Here is a 25,556-nt window from a genome sequence, read left to right as displayed (position 1 = left end):
ACTATGATCCGTATCTTAGATACAGTCTTAGATTGTAATGTTTCTGAGCAATTGTTTGCTGCTGTCACAAATGTAACAGCCTTCTTCATGTCTCCTACCAGTCTTGTGTTCTCCCATTCTGCTCACTACATCACACCCAACCTGCATCCCAATATGCCCTGAAATACCAACTCTTCTAGGTGCCCCGCTCATTTCTGCGTGAACTACTGTACTACTACGGCTTCTGCATACAATATTTTACACTCACTCCTCCTGCTGCCCATTCCACTTGTCTTTTCATCACTGCACAAACCCCATAGTTACAGCTCTTTAACTGGACCACGTCTCCACATTTCCCATATCCATATCCTCCCCCACACGTCTCACATCTCCTTTTGCCTTTACACAGCGCTGCCACATGCCCTTTGACAGATTACAGCAACGCAACAGTTTCGGAACATAAACTCTGACATAGTAACTCATATACCCAATCGTATTTTTTTCTGTCTTCAAAGTTTAGTAGCACTGACAGGCTATCTACCTTTTTCTCATCTGGTGTTATCTGGAGGCTCTTTGCCTCAATAAGAGAGCCTCCCTTCAAGTGGTCCTTTATTTCAATTCAATTTAAGGGCTTTATTGGAATGGAAAACATATGTTTACATTGCCAAAGCAAGTCGAATAGATAAACAAAAGTGAAATAAACTACACAAAACTAACAGTAAACATTACACTCACAAAAGTTCCAAAAGAATAAAGACATTTCAAATGTCATGTCTATATACAGTGTTGTAATGATGTGCAAATAGTTAAAGTACAAAAGGGAAAATAAATAAACAGAAATGTGGGTTGTATTTACAATGGTGTTTGTTCTTCACTGGTTGCCCTTTTCTTGTGGCAACAGGTCACCAATCTGCTGTGATTACACACTGTGGTATTTCACCTAATAGATATGGGAGTTCATCAAAATTGAATTTGTTTTTGAATTCTTTGTGGGTCTGTGTAATCTGAGGGAAATATGTGTCTCTAATATGGTCATACACTTGGCAGCATGTTAGGAAGTGCAGCTCAGTTTCCACCTCATTTTGTGGACAGTGTGCACATCGCCTGTTTTCTATTGAGACAAGGTCTGCCTACGGCGGCCTTTCTCAATAGCAAGGCTCACGGAGTCTGCACATAGTCAAAGATTTGTTCATTTTGGGTCAGTCACTGTGGTCAGTTATTCTGCCACTGCGTACTCTCATTTTAGGGCCAAATAGCATTCTAGTGTGCTCTGTTTTTTTGTTAATTATTTCCAATGTGTCAAGTAATTAAGTTTTTTTTTTCTCATGATTTGTGTTTGTGAACAGAGCCCCAGGACCAGCTTGCTTAGGGGGCTCTTCTCCAGGTTAATTTCTCTGTAGGTGATGGCTTTGTTATGGGAGGTTTGGGAATCGCTTTCTTTTAAGTGTTTGTAAAAATATAACAGCCCTTTTCTTGATTTTGATAATTAGCAGGTATCAGCCTAATTCTGCTCTGCATACATTATTTGTTTTTTTACATATAGGATATTTTTGCAAAATCCTGCATGCAGAATTGTTCATTTCTGCTACTGCTGTAATAACTCCCATCACTCACTACTGTTTGGTTTGATCCGGCATGCTACTATTAACCACATGTTTACATGGCTGCTTGAGTTGGAGGTTCGGAACCAGCGAGGAAAGATGGCGGAAGCAGATGACGTGGATTCTGAATACAATGGCAGTAGAATCAAGGAGAATTAGAGTATTGACCAAAAGAATGAAAAACGGACAAAATAGTTACAGGGATGAGAATGATCCTTCGTATCTAGTAGGAGTACTGTTTGTTAATGAGGAGCAGCTGAGCAGAGTACCATTCTTGAAGAAACCATTTGGGTTATCTAAACTGGTGGAGAGAGTGCTAGGTAAAGTGAAGGCTGTGAGCATCACAAGATTTTTTGTGCTTTTGCGGACCTGAAGGAACTTGCATTGTCTTAAACAATTTGATAAGTCAAATCAAATCTTATTGGTCACATACATGTGTTTAGCAGATGTTATTGCAGGTGTAGTGAAATGCTTTGAAGTTTGAAGTGTGGAGTGTGTCTCTTCGGAACAGGGCACCCTTCAAGGGGGTTATGTCTGGCATCTCGTTGGAAGTCGATTTTGAAGAGATAAAAAGTATTCCTGGAGTGATTGAAGCACGTCAAATGAATCGTGTGGTGAATGGTGACAAAGTGAAGAGTCTATCTGTTCTTTGTTGATATGGAGTCTCTCCCTACTCAAGTGCAGTTAGAGTAGATTAACTACAGAGTCAGAGCATTTATCCCAAGAACAATGCAGTGTGATCATTTTAAAGCTTTTGGTCATGTATCAAGTGTTTGCAGAAGGGAGAAGCCGAGATGTCAAAATTGTGGAAAAGAACATATGTGTTATAAAAGTGATGAATATGTGACGTTGTAATTGCGGTGGGAACCATGAAGCCACGTCTTTTGAATGCCCCACAAGGGTGAAAGAGAATGAGGGAGCCAAAGTCAGGTACAGAGCATTTCATATGCAGCAGCAGCTGTGAAAAGAGTTTAGGGTTTGAATGGTGCACCAGAAGAGTCCACGGTAGTGGATAGGCCTACACTGCAGGATGCAGGGGTTTCCTTTCACCAGCAGGATCATGACATTTTAAAGGTTAAGAAGGTGGACTTTGTGGCCTTTATAGCTATGGTAATTAATGGCACTGCCAAGGTGGAGAGAAGGTCCAGGAAGATAGAAATCATAGTGGATGCAGCAGAGCGGTTCCTGGGGCTGAAAGATTTCTCAGTGAAGGAGTTACATGGAATATTGGCACAAGCCGTACCACCCTCTCATGTCCGAGAGCCATATCACCCTCTCAGGTCCGAGTGCCTGAGAAGGGAGATATGGAAAAAAGAAGTGGGAGTTTTGTTTGTTTGGCAATGTGCTATTTTTATTGGGGTGGTTTAAGTTAGTTTCACTATTGCCTGTGGATTTTTTCGGGGGGGGTTCAACCCGTCCAGTTGGTGGCAGCAATACACCCTCGTGGTTTGTAGTCTGCCATAAAACCCACAGAAGAAGAAGAATGCTTGAGTTGGAGCTCCTTGTCATGCTGTTTAGTATTGACGAACTTCAAAAACCGCTTTGTAAGACTTTTCAAGCGACCCGCCGGAAAAATAACAATTTATGATACTTTTAAATCCCCTGAAGTAAACGTCCAATCACAAACCACGAAGGGACGGTTTTTGTGTTGACGTTCCGAAGCCAAACTGCCATTCGCGAAATCTGATCATTTTGACCAATCCGTACGAAGAACCCGTCAAAGATGTGCCAATAGGCAGAGACATGAAGAAGCGCACACTTTCCAACAACCAATACAAATCAAGAAAGATAACATTGTTTACGTGGGTGTAGAACGTTTGTGATCCAATCAAATCGTTAGAAAAAATATGTTACATTCGTGGCTCGCCCAATTCAACATCCACGTTAGGTTTTGCTCCCCTACCTTGTGCAAGAGGCTTGAATTCCAGTTTGACAGGAGAGGAACTAGCTACTGTACTCAATTACAAGGTAACTTAGTTTATAAAGCAAGTTATTAGCAATTATGTGCATGCAATTACTGTTTGATATTCCTAGTCATTATGCTTGCCATTTAGCTAAAGCTTTACCTGTCACTCCTGCATTGCGGCGCGAACGTCGCTTTCATATTTGCGAGCCAAGCTAGCTGGTTAGCTAACTAGCAAGTGTGTGTTATAATTTTGCCTTTCAAAAACACTATTGTTGCAGGTTGTTTCCCATTTCTATATACTAAGGAGCGAGAGACCTTAACGTACTAGTTTGATAATCACATTCTACGATATGTTTCTTGGACAAGGGAAATGAATGGGCTCGTCTGCTACAGTACACTGCAAAACGACGACTGTTAGCCAGTTTGATGGCGTGATTCAGTTGGCTCCCTAGATAGCTTGACAGACCTAGCTGAAAAGCTAGCTAGTTCAGTTGGTCTGGGAAATTGTTTTAAAGTGAACTGTTGTTGCCAGTGAGTGTCAACTGCTTTCTAGCTATCCTGCGAACTAGCAGTACAGTGGAATTGATTAGCTAGTTTAAAGCAACAAGCTTCCCTGAGGGAAGTCAGGATGAATAAAGCCCTTTTTATAATGTTCAACAATCCTGGATTGGTGGACAGTTTGTCAAAACATCAGACTGTTACCATGGTTACTCCATGCTCTCAGTCTGAAAGAAGTTGCTATAAGAAGTTGCTATAAAAAAAATGCAAGTCTCTACGAGGCAGAATGTTAAAGATAAATGTTGATTTTTAGAGGGAACTATCACCCCTCCATTTTGTGACTTACAGTAGGGTAGTTTAGGGTTTGGAACTTTGATTCACTGATGCCTCATTTGGTCTGGTTGGTCCTAATGGATGCATACTTGATTGTGTTGGTGGAGGATTCTTGGCAGCCTTTCAAACAGTGTCAAGGGCCAGAGCTAGTGAACAATAACATGGCATGCTAGTGGCCAAAACCACTGAAAGGGGGTCAAAGCCTTTGTCCATTTGAGTGGAAGAAGAGGGTTGGAGTTTAGCCTGCACACTGTTTAATTGGGATCTGAATGTCACATTTAGGCTGTCCCAAATCCCAGACACCAACAGTGATGTTTAATATCACCCAAGTGATTCCTTTCTACAACACCTTTATAAACTCAGCAAATAAAGAAATGTCCCTTTTTCAGGACCCTGTCTTTCAAAGATGATTTGTACAAATCCAAATAACTTCACAGATCTTCATTGTAAAGGGTTTAAACACGGTTTCCCCTGCTTGTTCAATGAACCATAAACAATTAATGAACATGCACCTGTGGAACGGTCGTTAAGACACTAACAGCTTACAGACGGTAGGCAATTAAGGTCACAGTTATGAAAACCTAGGACACTGAAGAGGTCTTTCTACTGACTGTATAACACCAAAAGAAAGATGGCCAGGGTCCCTGCTCATCTACATGAATGTGCCTTAGGCATGCTGCAAAGATGCACGAGGACTGCAGATGTGGCCAGGGCAATAAATTGCAATGTCCGTACTGTGAGTCGCCTAAGACAGCGCTACAGGGAGACAGGACGGACAGCTGATCGTCCTCGCAGTGGCAGAGCACGTGTAACAACACCTGCACAGGATCGTTACATCTGAACCTCACACCTGCAGGACAGGTACAGGATGGCAACAACAACTGCCCGAGTTACACTAGGAACGCACAATCCCTCCATCAGTGCTCAGACTGTCCGCAATAGGCTGAGAGAGACTGGACTGAGGGCTTGTAGGCCTGTTGTAAGGCAGGTCCTCGCTAGACATCGCCGGCAATAACGTCGCCTATGGGCACAAACCCACCGTCGCTGGACCAGACAGGACTGGCAAAAAGCGCTCTTCACTGATGAGTCACGGTTTTGTCTCACCAGGGGTGATGGTCAGATTCGCGTTTATCGTCGAAGGAATGCGCATTTCACCGAGGCCTGTACTCTGGAGCAGGATCAATTTGGAGGTGGAGGGTCAGTCATGGTCTGGGGCGGTGTGTCACAGCATCATCAGACTGAGCTTGTTGTCATTGCAGGCAATCTCAATGCTGTGCGTTACAGGGGAGACCTCCTCCCTCATGTGGTACCCTTCCTGCGGGCTCATCCTGACATGACCCTCCAGCATGACAATGCTACCAGCCATACTGCTCGTTCTGTGCGTGATTTCCTGCAAGACAGGACTGTCAATGTTCTGCCATGGCCAGCGAAGAGCCCAGATCTCAATCCCATTGAGCACATCTGGGACCTGTTGGATCAGAGGGTGAGGGCCATTCCCCCCAGAAATGTCTGGGAACTTGCAGGTGCCTTGGTGGAAGAGTGGGGTAACATCTCACAGCAAGAACTGGCAAATCTGGTGTACTCCGTGAGGAGATGCACTGCTGTAATTAATGCAGCTGGTGGCCACACACACTTTTGATTTTGACCTCCCCTTTGTTCAGGGACACATTATTCAATTTCTGTTAGTCACATGTCTGTGGAACTTGTTCAGTTTATGTCTCAGTTGTTGAATCTTGTTATGTTCATACAAATATTTACATATGTTAACTTTGCTGAAAATAAACGCTGTTGACAGTGAGAGGACGTTTCTTTTTTTTGCTGAGTTTATATGTTTGTTGGTCAGTCCCTGAATGCTGTTGAATGATTAAAAGCCTCCCATTCTCTGTCACCCCCCAGCCACTGTTGTCAGTCAGCCTGACTAAACTGAGTTAGGACGTCACACCACGTATCTACCAAAGTGATTCCTGTAAGACGTTACCTTTTGCATTAGATTTTTGATTTATAATCTCAGTGTATGTCACTACTACATGCATGTTGTTAAAAGGATTTAGGAGACTCCGATTCTCTATTCTCACTCCCCCAGCCACTGTTGTCAGCCTATAGCCAGAATGTTAAGAACAGGAAGACAGCATAACGACAGGCCGTCACATGGTGCTGTGACAGCTGTCCTCCTTGGCCCTGCACCGAGCTCTTGGCTAGGCCATAGGGTCCATCTCAAATGGCCAGGGCCCATAGGACCGTTTGGAATACACCCATAACCATACAAGCAGCTGTCCCACTGTGTCTTATTTATCCTCCGTCCCCAATATTACCTGGAATAAGCCTAAATTGTGTGGTAGCATCAACTGTATTTCAACTGGCACATGTATACAGTGGTGCTGCTGTGTCTATGAAAGGCAGGCACACTCGGTGCCCATTTATTTCCCTTCAGAGCAGATGTGCTGTTGGAAAGTAAAGTTTCTTGCTGCCAAAAATGACTGAACTGTTGTGATTGTGGTTGAGTCTCGGATTTCTTTGCCCTTTGCGAGGAGCTGCAAGACGAGCAGTTGACAAAGTGAGAGCGAGAGGAAGGATATCAGAGGAGGCTGGTGGCATGCGCTATAGGAGGATGGGCTCATTGTAATTGCTGGAATAGATTCAATGGAATGGAGGCAAACGTGGTTTCCATATGTTGATGTTTGATACCGTTCCATTTATTCCCTTCCAGTCTTTACAATGAGCCTGTCCTCCTATAGTTCCTCCCACCAGCCTCCTCTGAGAGGAATAGGCTTTAAAAGGTGACAGAGAAAGTGAAGAGAGAGCGAGAGAGGAAGTTAGGGTGAGTGAGTAGAGAAGGCTGGACTTGAGAGGGTGAGTAGAGCGACAAAGAGGGAAGGGAGCGAGGCAGCTGGAGAGGGGAATGATGGATAAACATGACTCCTAAAATGTCCACATATGTAATGCTAACTGAGCTTTGACACTACTACCATGGCTATTTAAAGCAATCAGTATGCCAATATGAAGGACATAGCAGCCTAATACTGTTAAAAAATAAAAATAACTTCTTGTTTCATTTTTACAAAAGATGAAGTTTCATTCACCTGAGGGCCAGTTCCATGGTAATGGAATTACGCTGAGATTCAGATGTTTCACTTTAAAATGTATGTCAAAGAAAAAACATTTGATTTCAGTTTAAAAAACCATACAATTCTATGCACAATGACTACTTTTAACAATTTGCTAATTTGCCAAAAACACATTTACTGGAAGGACTGTGCAGATACAAAGTTAATTTTATTTACTGTGTAAATTGTTTGTCGTTTGTGCATAGAGGTGTATGGTTTGTTAAACTTTTGAAATGTTTTTTGCATACATTTCAAAGTGAAAAATCGGAATCTCAGCGTAAATCGGAATCGGAGTCCTGCAATTCTATACATTTTGTTTTAAAGCTAATTTGCTGCAATTCTACACATTTTGCCATGCTTATGTGTGTTTATGCTATCTGAGTGACTAAAACATAACAAAATCAATGGGGGCCACATGCCTGACTGTCTAGTTTTGATTTTGGTGATTGTTAGTCCTCAAAAATGATCTGATTTAAAAAAATATATTGCCCCATTATCTTTTCTACATATTTTATATCTGGTTGTAGTCGTTTTAAGTTTACACAGAATTAAAACATGTAATTGCAGTGGTGGTGCACAACTGCATGAAAGGGAAACACTGAATGGGTTTATATCATTCATTGATAAGTCCAAAAATGTATGTAGTTAGTAGAGATTGGCCCTTTTAGTGATAACAATTGACAGCAATTACAGAATACAGGTTTTTAAGATTGAGATATAGTCTAAATTGGGCCTACATAGCTGTGTTTACACAGGCAGCCCAATTCAGATATTTTTTTCCACTAATTGGTCTTTTGACCAATCAGACCAGCTCTGAAAAATATCTGATGTGAAAAGATCTGATGTGATTGGTAAAAAGACCAATTAGTGGAATTTTTTTTCCAAATTGTCTGTTTGTGTAAACACAGACTATGAATCATAGCTACTTTTGAAGCTCATCTCCTGAAGAAGCTCTACCTTGTCCTTTCTTTCTGTGCCACCACTTCTGCATACTACAGAGGCTGCGGGAAAGCGAAGAAATCCTTACAAAAATCCCAAATAAAAAATTCCAGGTAGCACAGCAAAATATGTAGGCACATATGCCCTGAAAATTGCAGCATTGTAGAGCCCTGTACATTGTCGGTTTACTAGAGTAGGCCTGTGACATTGGACCACAGGCATTGTACTGTAGTTTCTCTCTCTGTGTGACACCATGTTTATTTCTACTGACTGCTTGAGGCTGTTTTAATCTGGCAAAGGCACAGGTTACCATGGCAATGTCGTTTACTGGTATTCTTTTGCATGAGACGCTCATCTCGCTCACTATTAGACTGAAAACTAAGTAGAACATTCTAGAATGTTTACACTCTCAGATATTCACTGTAAAAAAAATAAACACCCACAAATTATTATTTATTAACTGGTTCCACAGCCGTTTTTGTTTACTCAACTTTTCAGTCCAAGTGTTACCTGAACAAAATAATAAAATGTTGCCCCAAATTTATCTCCAATTTGAGAAGTCAATTTAAAATACTATGTTTTCTCAACTTGTCTCAATTGTTGGATCAGCTATTAATTATTATTTGGGGATCTTAACTAAAAATATCTGTGAAACTGTTTACATGCACATAAGCTGTGCTTTTAAAATACAATGTTTTCAACGTACATATTTGACACATGTTAACATACATGATTACATTGTGCATGTTCATTTATACAGTCATTATTATTCAACATGTCCTCACCTGGGATTTGAACTCACAACCTCTTGGTTCATGGCATTCTGACCTTCCTGCTTCGCCACCACATCTGTGTCATTATTAGGTCATCTGACCTTTCTCTCATCATTCATTTGATTTATTATTTGAGCCATTGGAGGTTTTTCCGTATAATTGTCTACTGTTGGTGGAGCATATTATTCTGTTTTAATATTACTCCTTAATCAGTTTGCTAAATATTTTTTTGGGACTGTATTTTTAACAGAGCTGATATTTACTTTTTGAATACGTTTTGAACTCAGTCATTGACACACAAGGTGGTGTCGCAGGAAGATTGGAATGCTGTGAGCCAAGAGGTTGTGAGTTCAAATCCCAGGTGAAAACATGGTGAATAATAATGAGTCTATAAATGAACATGCACAATGTAATCATGTGTGTCAAATATGTACGTTGAAAACATGTGTATGTTGTGGTGTAACTAGTTCCACTGCATAAAAAGTCAATAAAATATACATTTCTAATTGAATGAACATATGAAATAATTTGTGTAAACAAATCATTTTAAGTGACTGAATTTTTGCTTATGTTTTCTCATGTTGGAGCTAAGTTTGGGACAACTAAAAATGTCAAGTTCAGGTAACACTTTGACTGAAAAGTTGAGTGTAAAAAAATAACAAATAATAATAATTAAAGGCTGTGGAACCAGTTAGTTGAAACAACTTAATTTTTTTCCAGTGTTGGTTAAGCCTCTGGAATTTAGATTCCCCAGTACAACAGGCGGGGACTGTAGTGAATAGTCTACTCCACCCTTGCATAAGGACAAGGTTATCAGCCAAGAACTGCTGGTACACCATTTTTAGCCCAATGCCCTTATCAGCATATCAAAATGTGTTAATCCGGATGACATAGCAAAATAGTATAATTATTCTTTCAGTTTTCTCAGGAAAGGCTTGTTGACCTGCAGAAACACAAACAATGGGTATAAGAGATACATACCGGATACTTGGCTAATATCATAGTAGTCTGTAATGATGATGTAATGTCCTCTCAGTTGAAGTATTAAAGCACAGTTGAACGTTTTCTCTTGAGAAATCTGTGTGTGATTTCTATATAGGCACCTGTTCTTCCCCTTAACTATCAAGAGTGGATGTGGGATTGATCTTGAGCCAATATGAACAAAAATATCCTCTTGTTTTACATGCCCAGCCAACCACTATGCCTTGAAGCTTCGACATTAAAGGGATGCTTTGGGATTTTGGCAGTGAGGATACCATTTTTATGTCTCTGTTTCTAGTATGAAGGAAGTTAGAGGTAGTTTCGTGAGCCAATGCTAACTAGCGTTAGCTCAATGTCTGGATGTACTAGCATGCCAAAATCCCTAAGTATCCCTTCAACTCTGAAGGCATTGGCCCAGTTTAGATTTTGCAGTGTCTTGTGCCCTCTAGTGGCCATTGCATGTAGATACAACTTTTCTTTGTGCTCACACACGCTGGGAATGGAACGCTTACCCTATTTTGTTGACTGGGTCATTAATTAGTACACACCGGAGCATGTTTTTATTGGACAAGTTCATGTAATTTGTCCCTCACTGCTTCAGTTCTTTTTTCTTCGTCTGTGAATACGACCTGCACAAAAAAATCTGGTTTGTTTTGATTAAGAAATGTGTGATTTTTGTCATGTTTCTTCTCTTCCTGTCTCTCAAGAATCCACTTTAGATGAGTGATTGACTTAGTGCTGTCTGTCTCTCCTCCCCTGCCCCTGCCCTGCTCTGACCAGCTGACTTAGTGCTGTCTGTCTCTCCTCCCCTGCTCTGACCAGCTGACTTAGTGTTGTCTGTCTCTCCTCCTCAGCCCTGCTCTGACCAGCTGACTTAGTGTTGTCTGTCTCTCCTTCTCAGTCCCTGCCCTGTTCTGACCAGCTGCACCATGGGAAGGAAGAGTAGAGTGAAGACTCAGAAGTCGGGGACAGGCGCCACAGCCGTGGTCTCTCCCAAAGAGATGATGAACCTAATCTCAGACCTCCTACAGAGTATGTTCCAACGCTGCGTCCCAAATGGCAACCCACTTCTGCTATATAGTGTACTACTTTTGACTAGGACCCATAAGAATAAAAAGCATGTTCCATTGAGAGTTCTTAGGCTTGATCTGTGTCTGGGAAACAGGCTTTATGTGATTTTTGTAGCTATGTAACTTATCGTGTGATATGTATGTCTATCCCATTAGAATGCAGCAGTGCTGCCCCTTCTCCAGGGAAAGAGTGGGAGGAATATATCCAGATACGAGGACTGGTGGAGAAGATCAGGAAGAAACAGAAAGGTAGGCTGGATCACAGACACACACAGAAAAACCCTAATTCTAACCCTAACCCCTAAGCCTAAAATAGCCTTTTTTTTTTCTAAGTGAGGACCGGCAAAATTTTCTCACTTCACTGAATTTTAGTTGGTTTACACTTCTTGTGAGGACTCCTGTTACTCACAAGCAATGTTCCCTCTAAGCTGTACGCAGGCGCGCACCTCCTCCGGGGCTTCCTCGCAGAATAATTATCAGCCCACACAGAGAAGCACGAGATTGAACTTCACTCAACTTTCTAGAGTTTTCCCCGTTAGTTAACGCTATAAATGTTTCCCTTTACTGTGGGAATTGTGATCGAATCAACACAATATTAGACACTTTCAATGCAACATACCGAAACAAAGTGAACTATGCAAGATATTCTGTTGTAGGCAGAACGGATCAGAGTAGGGTTCTATTGCATTGACACACATGACTCAGGCCCGTACTCTACACAGATCGGTGCACCATAACCAATCAGAGCTGCAGTAGGCCTATATGCAAATAGACCACTGCCATATGTGGATCTGTGCCATTTACTTTGAACTGGACTGTGTTTACAGCATGAGCGGTCGACAGTAGATGTGCTTGTTTTGAGATCAAAGCGGAGGCTGCATGTAGCCATGTGTGCACATTCGTACATTTGTTCATATCCTTTGCTAGTTAGTGAGTTATTAGCCCAGTTATAGATCATGTGTGGTCAGCAATGGGGGAGGGATTGCTTCCTACAAGTGCATAAAATGTGTGTATTTCTAGCCATCTTTGAATAGAGAGTAATGTAAATAGCTTTTTTTTTGTCTTGAAAGGACAGTGTTGTATTTTGAGACAGGCTTGAATAAGCTATGTAGCCAATAGGCAGAGGGTAGCATAATTTTTCTGATTCTCTGTAATAATGTTTCATTTTATTTTGTAAAGTGGTTTCTTGCATTAAACAACACAACAACATTTTCAGTCACCTTGTCTGAAGGACAAGTGGATAAATAGGTTAACGTCAAGCCCTGTATGTTTTTTATGGAATGTATGGAATAGACCTACGTTGAACACAGATGGATCGAACAGGTATTTCCAATGTAGGCTGAATTAAAGAACAGCTATTTTCCATGTTATGGGATGCATTTTCTCCATTGTTTTTGATGGTAGGCCACTCTGATAGGCCTTCATTATTATCAAATAGCCACAGTAGCCTACTTGACTACTGCTAAACTGTAACTTAAAGCAGGTACAGCCTGTGTTCACAGTAAACGTACACCGGAAGTTGCACATCATTTTCACAACATTCAAGTTTTTGGCTCGGCACACCTGAGATTTGCTCAGTGCCAGAAAATGTTTTGAGGGAACATTGCTCACAAGTATAGTATGTGTGTGTACACACACCACACACACACACACAGAGAGAGAGACAGAGACACATACAGCTTGATTTGAGCCATGGTCTATATAGTTTAAATATGAATAGTTGAATCATAAGTGTGTCTCTCTCTCTCAGGTATCTCTGTGATATTTGAGGGCAGCAGAGAGGAGTTCTTCCCGGAGCTGATGGCGTGGGCTCAGGAGAGTGGAGCTTCCTGCGAGGGGGTTGAGATCGCTAACTTCGCTGGCGAGGGCTTCGGCCTCAGGGCCACCAAGGACATCAAGGTGGGTCCATACAACTGGACAGACTCTGTTCCTAGCAGTAGTTGTCAGGGTGAAACATCACCTGGGTCGTTTTCATTAAAGGGACATTTCACCCTGGATCTGCCACTGGTATATAGTCATTACTGTATTAACAACATTAGGTTTTTGTCATAAACATCAGAATTATCCAAACCATAAGCTAGAACAAGCTTATTTTAATTTCACTGGTAGAATCAGGAAGTTTAGACTTTCTGTGTATTTGTCTGCTCATAGTAAACCCTGAGGTGAAATTTCCCTATTAAACCACAACATTATGAAACATTTTAGCAACTGAAATGAGAGTTTCTCATTGGACAAGTGCAGGTAGTGCCTCCCTGTTTCGATTAGTTTTCTTCCCTATGGTGTTTAGTAAGTACGACACTGGTTCCACTGTGGATAGAAGGAACCAGAAAGAGAATGACAGTTCCAGTTGGTGTTCTTGTTATTAGTAACATTTGAAAATGGCTGCCACTTATAGCTGATCGAACAAGCAGAGCTGTTCTAATGATGCCCAGGTGCTCTGTGTCTTGGTGGAAGTTTAATCAGTGACGTAACACTGTCGGAAGAGTTTAAAAGCACAATGAACACTTACATTCCATTAAGCCTGAGGTAGACTGAAATCACCGGGCCAAACTTTTCTCCCATATGATGTCATTGTCAATTTTGTTCTCAGGCAGAGGAGCTGTTTCTGTGGATCCCCAGGACGATGCTGATGACTGTGGAATCAGCCAAGAACTCTGTCCTGGGTTAGTGGAAATGTTAGGCCATTGTACTGTGATGCCATCCTACCCTTCATTGACTATAAGGCTTTTGTCCTCTGACATTTGAACCCCCCCTGCTGTGTCCTCCCCTAGGGCCCCTACACACACACACACAAACACACACACACTCTATTATTTATGTAACCGTCCCTCTCCCCCCCAGGTCCCCTGTACAGCCAGGACCGTATTCTCCAAGCCATGGGTAACGTGACCCTGGCCCTCCACCTGCTGTGTGAGCGGGCTGACCCCTCCTCCCCCTGGCTGCCCTACATCAAGACCCTCCCTGGGGACTACGACACCCCCCTATATTACGAGGAGGAAGAGGTACACCACCTGCTGTCCACTCAGGCCATTCCGGACGTCCTCAGCCAGTACAAGAACACTGCACGGCAGTACGCATACTTCTACAAGGTCATCCAGGTGAGTGGCAGAAAGGTACTCAGTCACACACTGGATTTCTGAAGAAACAGTCATGTTCTAACTGTTTCTGCTATTCACTACTTCTACAAGGTCATCCAGGTGAGTGGTAGTGCTCTGTCCCTACAAAGTCATCCAGGTGAGTGGTAGTGCTCTGTCCCTACAAAGTCATCCAGGTGAGTGGTAGTGCTCTGTCCCTACAAAGTCATCCAGTCATCCAGGTGAGTGGTAGTGCTCTGTCCCTACAAAGTCATCCAGGTGAGTGGTAGTGCTCTGTCCCTACAAAGTCATCCAGTCATCCAGGTGAGTGGTAATGCTCTGTCCCTACAAAGTCATCCAGGTGAGTGGTAGTGCTCTGTCCCTACAAAGTCATCCAGGTGAGTGGTAGTGCTCTGTCCCTACAAAGTCATCCAGGTGAGTGGTAGTGCTCTGTCCCTACAAAGTCATCCAGGTGAGTGGTAGTGCTCTGTCCCTACAAAGTCATCCAGGTGAGTGGTAGTGCTCTGTCCCTACAAAGTCATCCAGGTGAGTGGTAGTGCTCTGTCCTTACAAAGTCATCCAGGTGAGTGGTAGTGCTCTGTCCCTACAAATTAATTTGGTATTTTATAGTAATAGCTGCGTTTCATTGCATCTACAACCAAATATTAATTCAACACTACCCTGAACAGATTGCAAAACGTTGTGAGCAGAAAGGACACGATGCTGTCTGTCTGCACAGGTTTTGCACAATATGAGGTGCTGCTGACTTTGCAAAAATCCTGAAACATGTTTGTCACGGGTATGTGAAACAGACAATCCTCTGTGTGTGTGTGTGTTTTCCATGGATAGACAGGAGTATAGGTGTGTGTGTTTTCCATGGATAGACAGGAGTATAGATGTGTGTGTTTTCCATGGATAGACAGGAGTATAGATGTGTGTGTTTTCCATGGATAGACAGGAGTATAGATGTGTGTGTTTTCCATGGATAGACAGGAGTATAGATGTGTGTGTTTTCCATGGATAGACAGGAGTATAGATGTGTGTGTTTTCCATGGATAGACAGGAGTAGATGTGTGTTTTTCCATGGATAGACAGGAGTAGATGTGTGTTTTTTGGATAGACAGGAGTATAGATGTGTGTGTTTTCCAGGAGTATAGATGTGTGTGTTTTCCATGGATAGACAGGAGTATAGATGTGTGTGTTTGGATAGTGATGTCTTTTCCATGGATAGACAGGAGTATAGATGTGTGTGTTTTCCATGGATAGACAGGAGTATAGATGTGTGTGTTTTCCATGGATAGACAGGAGTATAGATGTGTGTGTTTTCCATGGATAGACAGGAGTATAGATGTGTGTTTTTTTTCCCTTAAGTAGTCTGAAGTGTGTCTTTTCCATGGGCAGACTGAGGAGTAGAGGTGATTTCATTATTTCTGTGATATGTTTTTGTGCCAGACAGTATTCATTGTCCCCCGTGACGATGAAACTGGGGAGGGGAATGTGGATCTGTCTCGTTCCGTCCGTTCGTATGTTAGTCACACTAGATATCTGACAGCACTTTCCCGATTTTGACGACACTTGGGTCAATGAAGTGTCTTGCCATAGAGATCCGGTATTTACAAAATTACACTGATTGGCCCGTTTCAGTGCCCAGTTCTTAGGGACTGTATGGTCAAACCCTCAGTTCTAAAGCCTGGTATGGTAAGTTGATTTATCTCCTTAAAGACTCAGCTGTAGAACATTCACCTTGAAGCCAGGTATAGAGTAAATCTCTGGGCTGGGTTCATTTGGCTCGTGTTAAAAGTCAGGACTCATTCTCTCTCTCTGTTCTGTCTTTCTCTGGCCCTTCTTCCTCGTCCTTCCATCACTCCGTCTCTGCCCATCCACCTATCTGTCAATGTGTGGTGTGCTTCGAGGCGTGCTTAGCGAGAGGGATCAGGTTTTAAGAGGTTTCCAGCTGTAGGGAGATGAGGAGAGCAGCTGCAGAATGGCCTCTTGCACCCAATTTCAGAAGTCCTGATAAGCTGCCAGTAGCATAGAAAGTGGCAGGGAACTTGTCTTTTAAATACCACAGTAACCAACAGGGGGAGCTTTTTACCTCTTACAGTCTGAACCAGTGGTATTCAAACTCTGTGGGGACCTAATGTTTTTCTGCCAGAATTTCTGGGGATCCCATTTTTTTTCACAACAATTTCTCGTGACCCGACCCCAAATCTAATGACACAACTTTAAAAATAAAAAACATTTTCATTACATTTTCATCTCTTATCAGAATGAAAATAAACCAATAAATACATTTACTAAAAAAAAAATGTTTTCTTCAAATGATCTTTCTCAAAAACGTTTATATATTGTTCCATACAATAATCTGTACTCTTAATTTGTTGTTCCTAAAAAAAAAAATCATAAAAATATTTGTTTAGCCTATCCCACTGCTGTTCCCTTACAACTTTAATATCACTGGTCTGAACTGAAGACCACTCCTGTGTGATCTGTGGATAAATCCTATATAGTGCACTACTTTTGCTATTCCTTATATACTGTCGTGCATTAATTTTGAGAAGGGTCCATGGGGCTCTGGTGAAAAGAAGTTACTATATAGGGTGCCATTTGGGATACAGTGTTTGTAGATGTGTACTATTTACCACAATACAACGCATTGATATTTATTCACATTTCATCTTTCACAAGGTTCCCAAGCAAAATATGACTCAAATCTCAATGAGAGCAGCATAGTATTATAAAGGCTTCATAGATAGAACATTCACAATGGTTAAATGGCCAACGGTGCTTTTCTTAGGGATTGATGCCAGTACCTCTACTCTCCATAGCTATTTAGTTTGAAAGGTCCAGTTTGTCTGTAGGTAGGTAGCTGTACCTTCAGTCAGGAAAACGGAGAGCAATGTGATTACATTTTATTATGATTTAGAAGAAACGCAAGACAAATTGTGATGCAAATCTCTCTCCCAGTATGCTAATTTGAAGTTATTAACTGACATGTTTGCTTTCCCTTTGATCAAACCAATGAAGACTAGGGATGCGTCCTAAATGTGACCCTATTCCCTATATAGTGCGAGCCATAGGGCTCTAGTCAAAATGTATACACTATGTATTGAGTAGGGTGCCATTTGGGACAGAGACTAGACTACTCTAGTCTCTTTATCAAAGAAGGAGAAATAAAAAAGAATATTTTTCTCCAAATGATTTTCACTTTCTTTAGTTGGGATGCTTTGTGTGTCTGATTCTGTCATCAAATGATTTTCATGTTTTTTTTCTGGGATGCTTTGTGTGCCTGATTCTGTCATCAAATGATTTTCACATTCTTTAGTTGGGATGCTTTGTGTGTCTGACTCAGTCATCAAATAACTGTCAATTAGGGAAGAGAAAACAACATTCACATTACTGTCAAGACATGAAATATGAAATATTCATGATGGCAATAGTTCATGTTTGTCATTGTCTCTTGGTTGATCTGGACTGGTGTGTGTGTGTGTGTGTTGACATGTTTTTTGATTAAATGTTAGTTCTCAGTTGAACGAGATGGTTTATTACTAGTCCTTGCTAGTACCCATTCATCAAACGCATGTCATTTTAAACATATTTTCAATGTGCTTCACATACTCTACAAAAAGTAAACATGTCTAAGATATACTTTTATTTTTGTCAGGGATCGTACATTTCACTTGCTAACCACCCATTAGTAATCTAATATTAACCTTGAATGGAGAACTTGAGTACTCATACCAATCCCTGCTATCTAGGTGAAGCATTTTGGTTGCTTTTGTCCCTGCAATATTTGCTTTCATACAATTGACTGAATTAAGCAGAAGAGTGAATCATAAAGTGGGTGCTACTTGACAGAAATGTGCTGTTTTGTTGCCTTGACAGACAGCAGGTGGACTGTCTCTGAAAAGACAGTACCATCAATGCCCACTAGATGGTAATGGTGAGTTATAGGTATAGTTGGGGGTCTGTTACCATGTAATAATACTGATAACATCACATTATTAATAATTATATAATAAGTGTTATATACTGTAGCTTTAAACCAAAGACCCAATAAGCAACCATAAGGAAACAAAACAACTGTGGTAATGATAATAAAATAGAAGGTGAGTGGTGGTTCCAGCAGCATCAGTAATATTCCACTATGTTCTAATGAAGATGTGTTGGAAGCCTCATGGCCATGGTGTTGTAGTTGACCTCTCCTTCTGGGTTGATTTGAGCGATGTATTCTTTAGAGGGCGTGTTTGTGAAAGGTGTGTGTGTGTGTACTGTCCGTATTTCCCCTCTTCACTACATCTCCTCTCAGCCCCTCCCCCTCTCCACACCCTCTCACATCTTTGCTCTTTCTCGCTCTCTCCTTTTGTTCTCCTCTACTTCTCCTCTCTCATCCCTCCCTCTTTTTGAACCCCCCTCCTTCTTTCCTCTGTCATGTCCTCTGCTCAGGTTGGGAGCCGGTGTCAATGTAATGACTACTGTCAATGTCAGCCTCTCTCTCTCTCTCTTTTCCAAGGCGGGTGGCTGCAGATGACCGGGCTGGAAAATTATGTTGTCACATTGGCTTTGAATTGAATTGACCTGATTGTACCTTCTGTACATGTTTGAGTGGCTGGGACTACCCCCCCCACACACAGTCCTCTTGTTAGAATTGGGTAGTCAGTCAGTGAGTTTTTAATGCATGTGTCTCCTATAGATATTCACCCCCTGTGAAGGTGGGATGGGATAGGCTGTTGTCAGTGAGTGTAGCAGGCCATCTGAAGTAGAACCCAGTGAGTGTCGCAGGCCATCTGAAGTAGAACCCAGTGAGTGTCGCAGGCCATCTGAAGTAGAACCCAGTGAGTGTCGCAGGCCATCTGAAGTAGAACCCAGTGAGTGTAGCAGGCCATCTGGAGTAGAACCCAGTGAGTGTAGCAGGCCATCTGGAATAGAACCCAGTGAGTGTAGCAGGCCATCTGGAATAGAACCCAGTGAGTGTAGCAGGCCATCTGGAGTAGAACCCAGTGAGTGTAGCAGGCCATCTGGAGTAGAACCCAGTGAGTGTAGCAGGCCATCTGGAGTAGAACCCAGTGAGTGTAGCAGGCCATCTGGAGTAGAACCCAGTGAGTGTAGCAGGCCATCTGGAGTAGAAACCAGTGAGTGTAGCAGGCCATCTGGAGTAGAACTCAGTGAGTGTAGCAGGCCATCTGGAGTAGAACCCATTGGAAGGAAGAGTGCCTCTCCAGGTATCTGTCCATCGATCTAACCTTCCCTTTCCTCTCTGAGGAGCTCCAGGTATCTATCTAACCTTCCTCAGACTGGTAGCAGGCAGGGCCCAGCCCAGGATCAGGCCTGGCTGCTGGGCTCCACGTCGACACTACACCTCTCCCACTAGGATCCATCCGCTAGTCTAGACGCTTATCTTTTAATGGCTGTCAGAGCAGAGCAGCACGAGGCTCAACGCTGCTCCTCCATCCCACTACACTTCTTCTCTGTCAAAACCAGGGGGAGGGAGGAGGCTGCAGTCTACCTGGGGTATTATTCCATCCCCTGTCTTCAATATTTGGGGACACCCTGTCATTTAAGTGGACATATGTCAAAGAGTTAAAGTAGTAACTTATATTTAACTACTAGTAGGTTGTAGGTTGTAACTAGTAGGTTGTGTCAGGTGAAATGTGTAGGTTGTAACTAGTAGGTTGTGTCAGGTGAAACGTGTGGGTGTTGAGGGGGTAGGTTGTGTCAGGTGAAACGTGTGGGTGTTGAGGGGAGTAGGTTGTGTCAGGTGAAACGTGTGGGTGTTGAGGGGGTAGGTTGTGTCAGGTGAAACGTGTAGGTTGTAACTAGTAGGTTGTGTCAGGTGAAACGTGTGGGTGTTGAGGGGTTAGGTTGTGTCAGGTGAAACGTGTAGGTTGTAACTGAGGGGTTGTGTCAGGTGAAACGTGTGGGTGTTGAGGGGTTAGGTTGTGTCAGGTGAAACGTGTAGGTTGTAACTAGTAGGTTGTGTCAGGTGAAACGTGTGGGTGTTGAGGGGTTAGGTTGTGTCAGGTAAAACGTGTGGGTGTTGAGGGGAGTAGGTTAGGGTTGGCCCTGTGAGTGTGATTCTCCTCACTTTACTGTTGGGATAAATCAGTGTCACTGCCGGACTGTCTCTATTACACACACACACACCCAGCCATCCACCCAGGGGGATAAATGTGACCACTTGCTTATAACCTTACCACCACAGCCCTAGCTAAACACCGCTCTGTGTGTGTGAGTAACAACGAGAGAGCCGTGGTTACGTGTCTTACTGTGGAGAGAGCCTTGGTTACATCTCTTACTGTGGAGAGAGCCTTGGTTACGTGTCTTACTGTGGAGAGAGCCTTGGTTACGTGTCTTACTGTGGAGAGAGCCTTGGTTACGTGTCTTACTGTGGAGAGAGCCTTGGTTACGTGTCTTACTGTGGAGAGAGCCTTGGCTACGTGTCTTACTGTGGAGAGAGCCTTGGCTACGTGTCTTACTGTGGAGAGAGCCTTGGCTACGTGTCTTACTGTGGAGAGAGCCTTGGCTACGTGTCTTACTGTGGAGAGAGCCTTGGCTACGTGTCTTACTGTGGAGAGAGCCTTGGTTACGTGTCTTACTGTGGAGAGAGCCTTGGTTACGTGTCTTACTGTGGAGAGAGCCTTGGTTACGTGTCTTACTGTGGAGAGAGCCTTGGCTACGTGTCTTACTGTGGAGAGAGCCTTGGCTACGTGTCTTACTGTGGAGAGAGCCTTGGCTACGTGTCTTACTGTGGAGAGAGCCTTGGCTACGTGTCTTACTGTGGAGAGAGCCTTGGCTACGTGTCTTACTGTGGAGAGAGCCTTGGTTACGTGTCTTACTGTGGAGAGAGCCTTGGTTACGTGTCTTACTGTGGAGAGAGCCTTGGCTACGTGTCTTACTGTGGAGAGAGCCTTGGTTACGTGTCTTACTGTGGAGAGAGCCTTGGTTACGTGTCTTACTGTGGAGAGAGCCTTGGTTACGTGTCTTACTGTGGGTTCCTTCCTACTGAACTGGAGTCTTTTTGCTGCAGCTCACTTTGCATGTTGGGGAAGCACAGGTGCTCTGCTCTCTCTCTCCATCTCTACTTATCCCTCTTCCCCCCTCCACCACACCCTTATCTCCCCCCACCTATATCTCTTTCTAGCTGCGTATTGTACTAGTCCTCTCCCTCCACCTCTACCTCCTGCTAGGTTGAAAATGAGCCCTTGGAGGCGTACAGTGTGGGGCTTTAAATGTACATTTCTGTGGCACTGGTGGTTCTCTGTCACCCAAATTGATGAAGCAGATAGATGACGTCTGCTGGGCACAACACATTAAGTTGACAGTGATGTTGGGGGGCTGACGCCACCCTAATCCTCACACCGCTGACGCACACAAACGCTAACATACACCACGCTAACATACACTGTTTTTAGGATGTTAGGCAGCAGCATGATGACATTTCACACACTGTTTTTGGGATGTTAGGCAGCAGCATGATGACATTTCATACACTGTTTTTGGGATGTTAGGCAGCAGCATGATGACATTTCACACACTGTTTTTAGGATGTTAGGCAGCAGCATGATGACATTTCACACACTGTTTTTGGGATGTTAGGCAGCAGCATGATGACATTTCACACACTGTTTTTGGGATGTTAGGCAGCAGCATGATGACATTTCACACACTGTTTTTAGGATGTTAGGCAGCAGCATGATGACATTTCACACTGTTTTTAGGATGTTAGGCAGCAGCATGATGACATTTCACACACTGTTTTTAGGATGTTAGGCAGCAGCATGATGACATTTCACACACTGTTTTTAGGATGTTAGGCAGCAGCATGATGACATTTCACTGTTTTGTGTTTTTCTTTCCCTCCTCACTCCATTTCTCTCCATCTTTTCCTCTCTCTTCCTCACCTTCAATTTCCAGACTCATCTGACCACCAGTAAACTGCCCCTGAAGGATGCCTTTACGTTCGACGACTACAGGTTGGTGTGTGTGTGTTTCTGTCTGCCTGCTTTTTAAATGGCTTTCCTCCACCTCCCCTGTGTGTGTGGGTGTGTGTTTCTGTCTGCCTGCTTTTTAAATGGCTTTCCTCCACCTCCCCTGTGTGTATATTCTCATCTGCATAAAACAATATGCACATTTTCCCACCATAGATGTTTCCATCAAACTGGTAAAAGGCTGTGTGTGATGAAATAGTGCACATAAAAATGACTTTTGCCATTAAATTCCTATGTACCGAATGTAAAAATACAAGTTAAAAGGTTTTCTGTCGATATGATGGTTAATACAGTATATCAAAATGTGCATTTCCACCTCCATTTCTCTCATTTATTTTGCCAGCACAAAAAGATCCCACCGTGTCGAACGAACACATTTTCTGTCTGCTTTTATCAAATTGTGACCAGCATTTCATGTTTTCATCAGCCCGGTCGTGACTTTTTCCATGCGTCAGGTAAATGTTTGGATGCGAACATGGTTAGTAGCAAGGTTTGCTATCTGATGTGGTTGAAGCCACTTGTCTTGGGGACTAGTTGAATTTCCCAAAACATGAGGCTATAACTGGGGTCCTCAGTTTTCCCTGCTCAGGTCACGTGGTCTGGAAAAACACAGGGTCCTTGTTATGATTGGCTAGTCCATAAAAAGTGAATCTTGTTGCTGATTGATGATTGGTTTACCGTGACCTTTAATCCCTATAGATGGGCGGTTTCCTCAGTGATGACCCGTCAGAACCAGATCCCTACAGAAGACGGTAGCCGTGTCACCCTTGCCCTCATCCCTCTCTGGGACATGTGTAACCATACCAACGGCCTGGTGAGTACTACAAACACCCTACTACATACGTATTAGATCACTATTGCATGGCTGAAGCACGCCTATTGCATGGCTGAAGCACGCCTATTGCATGGCTGAAGCACGCCTATTGCATGGCTGAAGCACGCCTATTGCATGGCTGAAGCACGCCTATTGCATGGCTGAAGCACGCCTATTGCATGGCTGAAGCACGCCTATTGCATGGCTGAAGCACGCCTATTGCTTGGCTGAAGCACGCCTATTGCTTGGCTGAAGCATGCCTATTGTATGGCTATTGCTTGGCTGAAGCATGCCTATTGCTTGGCTGAAGCACGCCTATTGCTTGGCTGAAGCACGCCTATTGCATGGCTGAAGCACGCCTATTGCATGGCTGAAGCACGCCTATTGCTTGGCTGAAGCACGCCTATTGCATGGCTGAAGCACGCCTATTGCATGGCTGAAGCACGCCTATTGCTTGGCTGAAGCACGCCTATTGCATGGCTGAAGCACGCCTATTGCATGGCGGAAGCACGCCTATTGCTTGGCTGAAGCACGCCTATTGCATGGCTGAAGCACGCCTATTGCTTGGCTGAAGCACGCCTGCTTGCTGAAGCACGCCTATTGCTTGGCTGAAGCACGCCTATTGCTTGGCTGAAGCACGCCTATTGCTTGGCTGAAGCACGCCTATTGCATGGCTGAAGCACGCCTATTGCATGGCTGAAGCACGCCTATTACACTACTGCACACTTCCCACTATTTGAAAGGTTTTAAATTATTCAGAAAAATAATTATAGATTTGAGAGAAACCACACAGACTGTGTTTTCCTCAGTTGATTACGCTTATCTCATGGGCATCTGTTACTTATTTGAATCATTTGGCTTTGATTGTGTTTAGTGACTGATTTGTAACAGAGCAATAATATCCCCTCCTTTAGTATGCATGTTAACTGCATTTACGCCCCTCAAATTAGATATGTTTTTGTGAAGACCCGATACATTGCTGAAACTAGTCATTTAAAGACTGAAATGTCTTTCTGTATATTCCCTTGGTGTTTGTTTAATAAAAATAGGTTCCAACTTCCAACATATTTCCACATTGTATTGCTGTTCTTTTATCCTTTTTTAATTTATTTAATTTATTTTAAACAATCTTTCTCCGAAAAATTGTATTAGTATAAAATAATATTTATTTTTGCATTTTTAGTCGTTTAGCTCCAGAGTATGTTGTTTGTTATTCTCACTGGTGATAATTGTATGGGTTCATTCAATGTCCTTCATTTCTGCCTATTTGTGTAAACCTCTCACTAACTCAGAATCTGGGGAAGTATCTGTATTGATACAGACCTTGATTATTTTTGCTAAACTAATACATTCATGTTTTTAAATAAATTTTATTATTTTGTTGGTTAGTCTTGTTATTAAAGGAATGGATGATGGATATACAGCTCTTTTAATACTAGGAGAGAAGCTGGTCATGTATTATCAAATAAATGTGCTGCAAATTGTATCGCCAGTCAGTCAGTGAAGAAGCTCCCAGAATTCACTGCAGCTCTAAAGTATAACTACTCTATTCATTTTGACTGTACAGTGTGTTTTGATTTTTAAATATGTTTGATTAGTGACTTTTGGAAAAACCTAATTGAAGCGAATCAAGGACTGGTTCAAATCAATCAGTGAATGGATGAATTACAGTTTGTGTGTTGTTCAGATCACCACTGGTTACAACCTGGAGGATGACCGGTGTGAGTGTGTGGCTCTGCAGGACTACAAAGAGAATGAACAGGTGAGTCGGGTCAGGGTAGCATGGACTCTTTAGCTACTATACAAATTGTCCAGGGGTGTACATGTACACCAAGCGGCCTCATGCTACAGAAACAAGAGGACCCTGCCCTATGGGCCATGACTTATTTGAACTATACATCATGTTGGGTTGTGTAGGATCTGATTGCATCATGTATGTCAATCAAAAGGCAGTTGGTTCTAAATCAACTGTCAACTCCCTCCATCTGGGTTACTTTTAACAACAGCCACAACAGTTCCCTAAATGAATGTTGCATGTATCTTCTTTTGTTTGTTTCCTATGTATTATTTGTTGTCCATCACACAGTTCAGAGTTCAATTGTATTCTGCCATTTGAATGAACTCGAGCTTGATAGGCAGCTGTACAAGTCAAACACACTCCTGAAAGCTCAAGCTGTCTGTAAAGCCATACTCTGTAATTGATTCAGTCTCTGGCCTGAGTATCACTAGTTGTGTTGTAGGGGTGACGTTATATTCACCTCTGAGAGGCCAGAGGGAGGACAGACTGGTTGACTGGTGTTGATATTATGTCAGGGAGAAGGCCATGCCAGAGCTGGGTGTGAGTCAGCTGGACCTAGCCAGGCTTAACGGTCCAACCCTCTGCTCTAAAGCAGTGTGTTATTGTTTCACTCCCTCCCTGTCACTTACTCACTGGCTGCATCACAATTCTCTACCTTTTACAGAAGTATGCACTTCCACACTCCATGTCATGGATTT

General features: G+C 42.8%; 1 protein-coding gene across 2 annotated transcripts in view; it reads left to right on the top strand.

The window, feature by feature from the left end:
• The first annotated feature begins 3,404 nt into the window (after nt 1–3,404).
• LOC112256871 (actin-histidine N-methyltransferase) overlaps nt 3,405–25,556 on the top strand; it is a 47,313-nt gene continuing 25,161 nt past the window's right edge. For both annotated transcript variants that reach the window (XM_042325290.1, XM_042325289.1), the window contains exons 1-9: nt 3,405–3,548; nt 11,016–11,146; nt 11,341–11,433; nt 12,935–13,083; nt 13,775–13,847; nt 14,026–14,282; nt 22,173–22,231; nt 22,946–23,060; nt 24,748–24,822. In XM_042325290.1, the coding sequence (XP_042181224.1) occupies nt 11,044–11,146; nt 11,341–11,433; nt 12,935–13,083; nt 13,775–13,847; nt 14,026–14,282; nt 22,173–22,231; nt 22,946–23,060; nt 24,748–24,822 (924 nt within the window). In that variant the 5' untranslated portion in view covers nt 3,405–3,548; nt 11,016–11,043. The remainder of the gene's footprint in view (nt 3,549–11,015; nt 11,147–11,340; nt 11,434–12,934; nt 13,084–13,774; nt 13,848–14,025; nt 14,283–22,172; nt 22,232–22,945; nt 23,061–24,747; nt 24,823–25,556) is intronic.

The sequence above is a fragment of the Oncorhynchus tshawytscha genome, linkage group LG08 (assembly GCF_018296145.1).
Source record: "Oncorhynchus tshawytscha isolate Ot180627B linkage group LG08, Otsh_v2.0, whole genome shotgun sequence".
NCBI classification, from domain to species: Eukaryota; Metazoa; Chordata; class Actinopteri; order Salmoniformes; family Salmonidae; genus Oncorhynchus; species Oncorhynchus tshawytscha.
Note: the sequence above shows the minus strand (reverse complement) of the source record. Positions and strands in the feature narration are given on the sequence as shown.